This window comes from Branchiostoma floridae, chromosome 8 (genome assembly GCF_000003815.2).
Source record: "Branchiostoma floridae strain S238N-H82 chromosome 8, Bfl_VNyyK, whole genome shotgun sequence".
NCBI classification, from domain to species: Eukaryota; Metazoa; Chordata; class Leptocardii; order Amphioxiformes; family Branchiostomatidae; genus Branchiostoma; species Branchiostoma floridae.
This window is the reverse complement of record NC_049986.1, coordinates 20,226,206-20,239,503: the sequence shown is the minus strand read 5'-3', so window position 1 is coordinate 20,239,503 and position 13,298 is coordinate 20,226,206. Positions and strand designations below refer to the sequence as shown.

Below are 13,298 nucleotides of genomic sequence, written 5' to 3'. Positions count from 1 at the left end.
GAGGTGCATCTCAATAAGGTTCCAAAGACGTTGTAGGATCTTCAAGAAATGGCGTAATGTTTTCATTTTAGAAAATGATAAACTTATGTACAACATTTGTAAACCATTTCAAGCAGAATCTTTGTATATTAACCAATCACAGCCATATCCTTATAAAACTAACAAATAAATCACACATTAGACTTCATCGATTAACTTTCTTAGCTTCAAACTATCCGTCCATTATTGCAGCTGTTGTTTACCAGTACAAAACATATCTTACCAGGGATCCTTGAGATCCCGCAACGTTTGCACTTCTTTAATGGACGTCCCCGACAGTTGCCCACAGAATACGATCACATGCAGCGGTAGCCATGTCTGCAATTGTCTAGAAAACAAATGAAAAAAAATCATCGCTTGCTCAAGAGTTACAAAAGTCTAAGTTTGCGCATATGTTCGAGTATATAACCGCTTACTGCTTACGTATTACAACAAAAACACAGGCAGGGATCAAGGGGTTCTTCTGTTGTTCTACTCTTAACAGTTGAACACGTCATTAAAATGAAGATTAGTGACTTCTACTGGCCTAGTATCGCATCAGTTAGTAGTAGTAGACTGGTTTATTGAGCAATATTGAGCAATATGCATAATAGTCCTCTTGGCAGCCTATGGGGCTGAATTACGAGGATATAACAATCATGAACAGTACATCAATTAGAAAAACTTTATGAACGTTGTTAAAACAATAGTTACTACTTGAAATACAAAATCGACGTGATACAAAATTTGTTACGTTCAAGAAATCCCGCTATTTACAGGTTTGACTTTATACAGACTTTTAAAACAAGACAACTTTGTAAAAAAGAGTTCGTAAGTCCGCATGAGGAGGCCATAATTGTAGTAGTGTGACTGAGAAGTAAAGTACATTTAGAGTTCGTTCAGCGTTTCTACAATGGCCGGGATGGCGCTTGTCCTGTAGCGCTTTGACCCAGAAGGCTGCTGGTACTGTCCAGAGTTGCGTAGGTATCTACCGTGCTGTTGGGCACGGGTGGGTTGCAGCCAAGAACAGAACCGTGGGGATTTCTCAACTTTGGTAGCAAAGTCAACACACAGGCTCCGACGGCGGTCTGATAGGCGTTGGAGATTGAGCTGTTCTAGCGTTTCTGAGTAGGAATTGTACCGGCGTCCAATGATCATTTTGCAGGCACGTTTCTGCACTCGCTCTAGGGCTGCAGACTGTTTGCTTGTGAGTGCGGCACTCCAGCAGGGAGCACCATATTCCAGAATGGGACGAATGTACCCGCAGTATATGATGGTGAGATCAGATGCTGGTACTCCGGAACGGCGCAGTCTACTGACGAGGAAGAGACGCTTGCTGGCTTTAGACACCATCACGTCTACTTGGTCATCCCAACGTAGGTCCGATCTAATGTGTAGTCCTAACAGCCTGGCCTGTGTGACAATGGTAAGGTTCTGTCCACCAAGGGTAAGTGCTGGTACCTGCGGCGGTTGACGCATGAAGCAGAAATGCATCGCCATGCACTTTTTGGGATTGAGGCTCATGGAATTGCTCGCGGACCAGCTCTCAAGGTTGTCGAGGTCAGTCTGGAGGGTTGTTGCTGCCTTAACTGATCTTATTTCACCAAGGTTGAAGTCGTCGACATACTTCCAGTGAGAGTTTGAAGTTACGGGTTCGACGTCATTTATCATCGCCAGGAACACCAGCGGACCTAACAGGGTGCCCTGTGCCACCCCGCTTGTCAAGTACTCCCAGTCTGATACAGATCCCCGATATCTGACGCACTGTTTCCGACCAGCCATGAAGCTACACAGCCAGGGGATTAAAGAAGCTCTTGCCCCCATGTTGATCAGTTTAGCGATGGCAGTGTTATGGCACACCCTGTCAAATGCCTTTGAGAAATCAGTTAAAATCAAGGTGCCCACTGTCGCTTTCCTTTCAACTCCGGAGAAGAAAAAGTTCAGTTGAGAGACAGACATGCAATTTTTAATTATGCGGCCTTATATAAAACTTGTAATCTGCGGTCATTCGCTGTTTATTGGCTGACACCCCTTCTAGTATACCCTGCAACCACAGAAGAAGCAACCACTGAAAGAGCAACCACTGAAGGACTGTCCGCGTAGGAAGACCTGAAGATCAATGAATAATATTGACCCAAGTGGTTACGTTTCGACTTAAAATGTCTCAAATATCGTCCTTGAGCGCTTCAAGGTGAAACTGGATACCGTTTTAGGCACGTGACCGTCAGCCGGGATTGGTACACTTTTCCAATAATGGCATCCACGCCGGTTTCCAAGCCCGCACCCATGGCGCATTTCCATTCACTCACGACATCATACAGTGACAAACTTCTACTCGCCTGGCATTTTATCGACGCTATTTCTGCTGAAAGGGAGACAAATCCAGACGATTGGGGAACAAGGCTTTAGAAGCTATCCGCGTCCCTTTCTTTCTGCAGACGAGTCAGTCGTCTCTGTGCACAATTTATATTCTAATCTCCCTGAAACGCTGAGGAGAAGACGACTAGCGGACCGCCAGCCGGTGCCAGCAGTAATTTCTTATATTCCCGGGATTACATCGATTGCAAAGTGGCTCCTTGTGCGAGCGGAGATGGTTTCGCCAATAGGACGAGGACGTAAATACTGGGGAAGGGCCGGGGCCAGGGCACGTACATGGTACAAGTAAGTGCATTTCAAGGGCACGAAAGGGCAATATCGGCCCCGGAGTTAGATTATGCCGCCGCGAACTTATCGGTCCATTTCACGGTACGGTTTAATTCCCGAGATGGAAATAATGAATAGAGAGGAGTAGGAATTTATCACATTAAAAGCCTTCCCTTGTAACAGTGTCAATCTGAGGCCGGTTTACCATAAATCGGGGGGCTCCTTAACGATTGAATTAACGGCCTGTGTTCGGATAATACGTCTCGGTGTCAATCTCACGACTTATGTCTTATTTCGTGAGACAGAATCTTGGAAGAAACCTCATTCATTCCGGCGTGTGAAAGTGAAACTTATGTTTGATTGATAATGTTCCGATTTCTTATCACTTTATTGTTCTGCCACGCTGCACATGACTTTGGTAGCGGATGGAATAAACCGACTTATGTCTTATTTCGCGAGACGGAATCTTGGGAGGAATCTTGCATCCCCTGTGCAAGTGAAACTCGTGTTTAGAGGATAACGGCCGGCTTCTTATCACTTTATTGTTCTGCCGTACTGCGCGCACCTGACTTTGGTAGCGGATGGAATAAACCGAAATGTCTTTATTTCGTGAGACAGAATCTTGGAAGGAATCTCATTCATCCAGAGTGCGAAAGTGAAACTCGTGTTTGATGGATAACGTTCCGACTCCTTATCGCTTTATTGTTCTGCCATACTGCACATGACTTTGGTAGCGGATGGAATAAACCGACTTATGTCTTATTTCGTGAGACAGAATCTTGGAAGGAATCTCATTCATCCAGAGTGTGAAAGTGAAACTCATATTTGATAGACAACGTTTCGACTTCTTATCAGTTTATTGTTCTGCTGTACTGCACTTGACTCTGGTAGTGGATGGAATAAACCGACTGATGTCTTATTTGGTGAGACGGAATCTTGGAAGGAATCTTCACGACTTATGTCTTATTTCGTCAGACGGAATCTTGGAAGGAATCTCATTCATCCAGAGTGCGAAAGTGAAACTCGTGTTTGATGGATAACGTTCCGACTCCTTATCACTTTATTGTTCTGCCGCGCTGCACATGACTGTGGCAGCGGATGGAATAAACTACACCCCGGGGATTGATGATTATCTCAGCAGTCAGACAATCGCTCAGAAGGTGCGAGCTGCGCTGCCAAAGACGCTCCCAGTCGTCAGGCATGCGGATATCACATCTGTAAGATATTCAAACACCCAGACGGCTATATGTCAAGTGTGATCAAAACAAACCAGACATCCCTCACATTTACATTATTTCTAGACTCAATAATTGCTTTCGCGACTGTAGGTAAAGATTTAGTAGATAATGGGGATGAGATACATATAGGAAGGTATGTACCCAGTATTTACATGCACCTAGCAAAATCAGGACGCCCGCCTGTCCTTACATTTATGTACCTGCACAATTATATCTAGCATTAGTGATTCCAAGTTTATACTGTACCCTCATTTCATACTGACAAGAAGAAAACAGCTTTTACTTATTTTTGTCCATTTAAATCAGGCACCTGGCCCATATATACCAAGTAACGTACAAGAAAGGAAGAATATGTAACAGCTGAAGCAAGGTACCCAACTTAACATAAACTTATTTGCCTATTGAAACCCATGGCTACAATGTGAGTGACGCATCAGCCAATGGTGACTGTGGGTATTTGATTCGTCGAAAAATTGATTGATTGATCGATTGATTGGTTGGTTGATTGTTATATTTTCTTCCCTACTCCAGGCCAGCTGACGTTACTCCTAGACGGCGTGGACCATTCCGTGAACACGAGCAGCAGCACCAGACATTCCCCTCACAGCCAGGCCCTGTCCCGTGTGCACACCATCCTGCAGGACGCCCGGACCGCCGGCAACTGGAGCCTGCCCAGGATACGGGAGAGGGACCCGGGCTACTTTAAGGAGTTTAAGGACGTGGTGTCCAGACCTTACGTGATACGGGGGTACTCCAGAGAACTGGGAGACCATGTACTGACCAGGGAACGTCCAGCCACAAAAAGGGAGATGTTCTCAGAGACCAGGAGTGATAGGTGTATGCAGGAGATGATGGGGAGTACCGGACCTAGACAGGACCCGAACATGTAAGTACAAAACTTATTATTTGTATACGCTTGGAAAGCTTCACGGGTTTGTTTGTAATCCAAATGTTCGTTGTGATTTGTGTCAAGCAGTAGTACCGCTTGATGAATGCACATGAGGAGCTAGAATTTGATACTTTTATGGTAATAGTTTAATAGCTCTTGATAAAAAACATTGCTTTATCCAATATCGAGATAAAAACGTCATAACAGGCGACGGCAACGTGAAAAACGTGAGAACACTGAGCACAAGTATCATCTTGCCTAGTTCACTCGAGCATCGCGTAAACATATAAGGACCAATCGAAAACATAAGGTCACTGAATTTCAGTACCAGATTTAACAATACTTGCTACGTGTTAGTCATAAGAACTGACCGAATTGAAATGAACAACTCAAGTTGTGACTAATCATTCTCAGCCGCGAACTTGGGTAATACCCACTAATGGAAACTGTATTGCTGACAAGTCTGGCCTGTAGGTTTACTACACCGTTAACAGTTTACGACTGGCGTGGATAAGAAGCAAAGCATCCTAAGTAAAAGGGTAAACCCGATAACATGAAAGGATACAACAAACTACAAGGGTAACTAGAGGGCAAGCGTGACCATTCACAGGCTTTATGCATTCCCTATGTAGCACGCCCAACAGACAACGTTTTGTGATGCGTTTTCATGATTGCTTTAGATGCACTCTCACTGCACTTGCGTCAAGCTTGCGTCACTGCGGGGATTGCAAGATACTCAACGAATTTCAGAGATAAAGAACGAATATTTTGTCGTCTTCTAAGTCATACTTTTACGTATTACGCAATATATAAATCATTAAAAAAATCGGAGAAAATAACAAACCAGTGACGCAGTGAAGGAACCCTGCAGTGACGCAAGCTTGACGCAAGTGTAGTGTTAGTGCACATTTTATAGTGGACTAAGGCCACATCAATTTAATTGCTTGGTTCACGGATTCGCTCGCTCCTATTTTTTGGAAAAAAAAATAAAAATAAAAATTACCACTCAGCAAATTTTCACCATTAATGAAACCATTCATCAACTTCCTGGTGTAGCAAATTGGCCTTTATATTATAAGCTCCTTAAAGTGTGGGTACAGGTGCTGTTACTGTACAATAATAGTGTTTTTGTACTTTTTTCAAGCTGAAAACTTTTTTTCTGTATGTTTTGGATTAGCCATTACCTTTACCCCAACCATTTTACAATTTTTATTTTTATTTCGCCCTTTCGCTCCATATTTTTTATGAAAAAATCCGTGAACCAAGAAATTAAATTGGTGTGGCCTAAAAAAAGAAGTTATCAAAAACCGGTAACTCAAGAAAGGATGACCAGTTGAAACTACTGCATCAGAACGCCCCCACAAAGACACCCACTATGCATGAGAGCTGGGGGTATGATTGATTAAATCCTCGGATTGATCGAAGCTCTCAGTATTACCTCAGAGGCTACCGTCGCATCGAGCACGCACGGGTGCATGCCGGGAATATAGTACCCCAGGGACCGCATCAGTACGAACTCGTGCTCGGCATTATCATACCAACCCCCGAGGACCGCATCAGCACGAACTCGTACTCAATCAAGCTCCGATTTGGACGTCGATCGTTCAGAACACATCAATACTGCTGAAATATTCTGACACCTCATCAACTCGCCGATGGCCCTGATCCCTTAGGATCCATGCGAAAGGAATTCGAAGGACGCTGTGAACTAGCTTGGGTACCACCTTATTTCTACCACGGTTCCTTACACTCGCTACACTAGAAGAAATATTTAGGATAGCGGGTGTACTTAAGGAGCCGTGGTAGAGATAGGATGGTGCCCATGCTAGCTGAGAACAGCATCGCCATTGGGATATCTATTGGTTAATCTGTTAGCAATATAATGCAAAGCGTCAAGTCTGCAATATTGGGACACTGTAAATGTTCCAGAGAGCATAGCGTTGTCCTTCTTCGTCAACCACAAATTTCGGATAAACTGTTTGTTGTGATGTTGCTGGGATTGGACAAAATGCTGTCGAGTTGAATCCAGTGTCTTGAAAGTAGGATACACTACAACAGTTTATTTTTTGTATCTAAACACTGTGTTTCTTTCGATAGTTCATTTTTCTTCTTACACAACCATTTAATATCACACTACTGACGTTTCGATGCCTGTCAAACGTCTAAGCTGGTGAGATTTACTGGTTGTGTAAAAGAAAACTCTCCTAGCCTATGACCAACCAATCTGATGAAATTATTGTCACAATGACCATTTTTCTTGTTGATGCAAGTCTAAATTCTATAACCTTGAAACAGAAATATCAGCCACAGTTAGCAAGCAAAACTATTGAGCCAGTGGTCACTACGGAGGATGGTACTCAAGATATAGAAATATACCTCAAAGGTCAATATTCTGAACATTGTAAAAGAAATATACTGCAACGATAAACAAACAATGGTAAAAGATATATACCGCAACCATACACAAAACCTTGTAAAAGAAATATATCGTAAGTATACGCATTTCATGCAAAAGTAAATGTAAGGAAGCGCCCGCGATAATCGCGGACACTCCAAGGTTACACGTGATTTATATTTCATTCCATGATCACAAAGCCGCATGCATCTCCTCCAGTCTGTAATGTCCTTCACAGCGATGTGCAGCTCCCACTGAGGATTGGGCGCTGAGAAATAAAACGTTTTCTCTGTGGAGCGCCTCTCCTTCAAAACAGCCTGCGGCTACGATTCAAGTAGAATCTTAAAGTAGACGAGAAGCATTTTTATGGAGTCAGCTAAATTGACTTTAATCGATTCAACTGTATTATTCCTATTTCAACTCTCTCAAATTTGAATCCACACACTCAGAGGACACGTACGCATCATATGTTTGATTTTGTGTATGTGTGTCATATGTCTTGATGTGTAGCGTGAACTATAATATGCTTATTCTGTATCTGTCGGACAAAAGACTGTATCATTCTGTATATCCACAACTTTATGACTGTGCGTTGGTTTAGCTTGAATACGTAGATTTGAAAAAAAAAATGAATAAAGACAGAACATTGTAGCACTTCGCCGTAGTAGCAGGAGTCAAGCTTCCCACCCAGCCTAACACGACCCCGACAGGCTCCGTTGCGTAATCTTCCCGTCATTCCGAAGCCGTGACCATCCGTACTAAAGCCGTGTAAAGTACGGCTGGATCAGCACTGTAGGATTTCCCGCCAGTTTCCTGCCGCGTCAAGGGGAGCTGGACATCTATCTACTCAGTGCAGCACGGCAGGTGTCGCGCCAAATCTATACTCCGTCATATTTTTGCTCCGTGGGGTAGCGCTGTAGTGCAGTGTCCGTGTGTAAGGATATAGTTAGCGCTGGAGTTAGGGCTAGTGTACTAGAGTTGGGGTTAGGGCTAGGGCTAGGGCAAGAGTCGGGGTTAGGGTTAGGGCTAGAGTTGGGGTTGGGGTTAAGGCTAGAGTTAGGGTTCGGTTAGGGTTTTGGCTGGAGTTAGGCTTAGGCTTAGGGCTGGAGTTATAGTTATGGTTATTGGGCTAGAGTTAGGGTTAGGATTGGGTAAGAGTCATTCTTTGGTTTGGGTTACAGTTTACGTTGGCCTCAATAGAGAGACACTATCTCCCCAAATGCGTTCAAACTTCTGCTTGAAAACTACGTTGTTTTAGGACCTGTGACGCCTTTCTCGTCCCTCAGGTATACTGTAAACCCCTAAGCAGCGTCGGGGCAAATATTTGGCGGGGGCATAAATGTGGCCTGGCACCGGCCGTGCCTGTGATGGAGCATGCGGTGGGAACCATTCCTCAAAGGAAGCAGGGGGCGGGTAATGGCCGTGCAAAAACTTTTAGGGCTGGAGTTAGGGTCAGGCTCATCAGGGCTAGAGTTAGGGCTAAGATTGGGTAAGAGTTAAAGTTTTAGTCTTTGATTTGTGTTACAATTAACGATCGATGGCCTCAACATAGAGAGCCTGTCTCCCAAAATGCTGTCAAACTTTTGCTTCAAAACTACGTTGTTTTATAGATTTAGGACTTGTGACGAAATTCTATTCCTTCAGGTATACTGCAAACCCCTAAGCAGCGTCGGGGCAAATATTTGTCAGGGGCAGACATTTGGCTTGACACCGGGTGGGGCTGTGATGGAGCATGCGGTGGGAACCATTCCTCAGAGGAAGCAGGGGGCGGGTAATGGCCGTGCAAAAATGTCTTCCATTTCGCTTTATGGGATTCATATCGCGCGGGGTGAAATAATGTCAACACTTTCACAGAAATTCCATTTGTGCCGTCATGCAGGTGTTGCTATTACCGCCACGCCTCGAGGCAGAGAGGCTTTATATGGACATAAAGTTTCTATACACGGCTAGAGTTGTTAAGCCTGACAATGTGTGAATGTCAAGGCGTCTAAACGAATAACTGGCGCCAGGTAGTAAAGAGGGGTTCAAGATGAATAATTTTGTCTGAAATGGACAACAAAGATGGTGGAAAATTCAGCAGAGCAGACATTTACAGATTCGTCTGCTCGTCCTTACGGTGAAATACTGTCAGCACAGGATTTCATGGACTGCCGCTGTGCAGGGGTTCTTACATTTAGTTCCATAATGCATAAGGCTAATGCGCTTTACGTGCACATAAAGACTATACATGGTTAGAATTGTAAATAACAAAATGCGCAAGTCTTCAATGTATTGAAAACGAGTTACAAAGCGAATGAAACCTTAAGATTTATCCAATAAGCTACAAAATCAAAATTTCCTTGAGCATTACCCGTAAGATTACCCATCCTTCAGAGAGTGACAACCTTGAAAGATTGCTAAACTTTACACGAAGACATTACAGTTCAAGTCAGCGAAAGAAAAGCGATTGTCCCCATGTGATTGCAAAAGTGAAGCTTTGTCACATTATCATCACTAATTATGCCACTTTTCACCAGCTATGCCTAAATGATCCTAGGTATCATAGCTAAGTATTCAATTGTGCCATCAATATACCGCTTTGTGATAACGCTAAATATGACACTTTGTCATATTATCTTCAATAATTATGCCACTCTTCACCAGCTATGCTCTTATGACTCCAAGGATTCTGTCTAAGTATTCATTTGCACCATCATTAAGCGGATAATAGGCGTCTGCATCATCACAGTACGGCGCTAAAGACGTGTAAAGCGACAACATAACGAGCTCTGAAGTACCAAACTATGAACCAACTACTTTAAAAGACTGTAACTTCAAAACGCATCGCGCGACCATAAAGTTAATAACGAAAGAAGTGAACATTACGGGCGCGCGACACTACTTACCCCGATACCAGATGGCTTTCCGGGGGATGTATTACCTCATTCGTAACGATGATCATAAACGCGTCGGTAGAACCATTACTCCAGATTGTCGGTACTGAGACGCTATAGGAACCAACTCACCCGGACCCACGTTCATCAGTCCTCCCATCAGCCGGCACATTCAGGCTGGGACTTGTCTTTAATTGATGAAGAATGGGACGCCTCGGAGCGATTAATCACCACGATACAATCACAGAAATCCATAAATCCTTGCGATCTCAAACTATCGACCCTCGAGGAGTTGTCCCAACTTTTAATAGCCCCGTATGGCGATTGTGCCAATAGTACAAGTCCCGTTCATTATTCATCAAGTCGATTACAGCATTTTTCTTTGTTTCTTTTTTTAGAGCTTACTAAAAACAAAAGATAACAAAATCTGGGAACAACTGTACATTTAAACAAAAGTCAAAATCTGTAAAACGATTTTGAAAATCATCATTGACTTCCTCAACTTAAAGGGTAAACAAAAACAGACGTATCAGAAAATTTGAGTATGGCGATGGTTCTAATAGTGGATGTCCCGTTCATTACTCATCAAGTTGATTACCGCATTTTCATCGTTTTCTTTTTCAGGGCTTGCTTGACAAACATAATTTGAGATCTGTACATAAACAAAAAAATAGCTGCAGAATATATGACAAATATAAACTTGAAACTGACTTCCTCAACAAAAAGGATAAAACCAAAACAGAAGCATCAGAAAATTTGGAAAAACATTACATTTAGGTATTCAATCGCCACTCTACAATACGCAGAAATCCATACATCTGGGCAATCTGAAACTGTTCTCCTTCCAGAACTCATTCTAACTTTTAATAGTTCCGTATGGCGACTGTTCCAAAAGTGGTTGTCTAGTTCATTATTCATCAATTCGATTACTGCACTTTCATCGGTCCGTGCTTCAGTGGAGCGGCGTAGGGTTGTTTGTCGCAAGCGAGCATGTCCACAAACCTGCAAAAGATTAATTACTTAGATACGCCCTCGGAGATAATACCACATATCGACGACAAGGATGAAATAGAGAACTTGAATGCCTGTTGACTTTTAGTCCTTGCCCTTGTCCTATGTTATTGGTGGGCCGACTACTCGTCTTGGCAGCCAGGGGCTGAAATTGCGAGGAGCTTAAAATAAGCGGGGCTAAATCGTAAGGGTATAAACTTTAAAACTAGAAACTTTATTACCGTTTTCCGGACTACGACATCGCTGATTGGCAATCCTGTAAAACATTGATTACTAAGATATGCCCCACATCTAACTACACATAAATAAAACCAGGACGAAGTGAAATGTGCTTGTTGACTTCCGGTCTTTGTCCTAGAAAATTTACGACCGTTTTCTAGACTACGACTTCACAGTTAGATCAACCCATAAAAAGTGATAAGACGGAGAACTTGTAAAAGCTTGTTGGTTTTCGTGCCTTTTTTCTTGTCCTAGAAACGTTATGGCTGTTTTCTGGCCTATGACATCACTGCCAAACGAACTCTTGGAACCTTGATTAGTCGAATATACTGTCTGTCACACGACTCTGCCAACACATAAAAATATAACTGGGGCGAGAAAGAGACCTATTTTTGACGACGTTCCGGTCACTGGTCCAGTTTTAGAACTTTTGAGACCAGTTTTGTTGGTCTATGATGTCGACTATAACAGACTAATCTATCACAAAGGCGATTACCAGGAGGTCCCACAATTGATTACTCAACGAAACTGGGGCAAAAGAAGAACTGATGCGACTGATACCTATTCCTTGTCCTTGTCCCAGAAAGTTGTGGACCGTTTTCTAGGTAACGATGTCCACCATCAAAGACCGACTTTCAAGATAGATCTCACAATCGATGAAAACATCATTAAGAACATCAACAAAACTGGAACAAAAGAAGGGGAACTGATGTGACGAATCGTAAGTCCTCGTCCCATAAACCTTTAGACCGTTTTCTAGTCTTTGACGTCGACCATAAAAGATTTACCATGGTGATTTTATGGCGAAATGTCTCGTAATAGACGAAAACATCAATGAAACTGGAGCAAAGAAGAAGAACGGATGTCATAAATTCTTAATCCTTGTCACAGCCCCAGAAACCCGTAGACCGTTTTCTAGTCAACTATCATAGAAGGTTGATTATCGAGATACCTTAATGGCGGCGTCATAAAACTGGAGCAAAGAACAACTAACGAAACAGATCCCAAGTCCTTGACCTAGTTCCGCAAAAAAAGAAACGTGTGTTTTCTGTCCTGGTCCATGTTAACTCTGATGCCCTGACCCGGTTTCTACCAAACATGTCGATATGTTGCGGAAATTTCAGTCTTTTGAGCGGTGTTACAGACCGACTGATCATGCCCACCCTAAAAACTTGTAGACCGTTTTCTAGTCAACTATTGTAGAATATTGATGACCAAGATACGTCAATAAAACTGCAGCCAAGAAGAACTAGTAACGAAAAAAGTCCTTGTCCTAGATCCACAAACGTGTGGCCCGTGTTCTGACACACGTTATCTCTGATGCCCTGACCCGGTTTCTACCAAACATGTCGATATGTTGCGGAAATGACAGTCGTTTGAACGGTGTTACAGACCGACAGATCTGACAGCTAACAAATAGTCTGCTCTGGGCGCGACATTAGTCGCTTCAAAGTTTAATCACAGAGACGTAATGGGAAAAACCTTAATGGTGCAATTTACAACTTCCAGGGTGACCCAAATAGAACAGACGAAACTTTACGAGCGCAAGCATTAGAGCGAGTGACTGTAGTTTAAGCCTGTACGTTGATTTCCATCGAAAATGATATACCTCCAAGGAATCAAACTAATTCCGAAAAGTGTGAAGGCCGCCTTACTATAATCTATAGTATATTACCACGCACATTCGCCTTCTGTGGGTTTCGAGAAGATTGAAAGGTGTCGCAAAATAGCATTAAAATTTGAAATACGTGTGCAAAGAAGTTAACATATATGCTCCTGGTGGCAAATTGCATCCGGGAGCAAATCGCAAGCAATCCCGGCTATTTGCAAAAGGCCATTCCGGTGTTATTAGTAGTAATGGGTAATGTCGCTCCGTCATGGCACGTCCAAAGGCTAATAACTGTTTCCGTATGATTCCTAACGTCGGCCAATTCATCAGTAACGCGCGGGTTTAATGCCGAGGGAGTGGGGACAACAATGCAAAAGAACCATGACAGACGTGCAGACATTTC

General features: G+C 43.1%; 1 protein-coding gene across 1 annotated transcript in view; it reads left to right on the top strand.

The window, feature by feature from the left end:
- Nucleotides 1–13,298, top strand: part of LOC118421624 (UPF0764 protein C16orf89 homolog) — a 40,243-nt gene that overhangs the window by 13,803 nt on the left and 13,142 nt on the right. Inside the window, exon 2 of the mRNA XM_035828991.1 lies at nt 4,431–4,785. Within this exon, the coding sequence (XP_035684884.1) occupies nt 4,431–4,785 (355 nt within the window). The remainder of the gene's footprint in view (nt 1–4,430; nt 4,786–13,298) is intronic.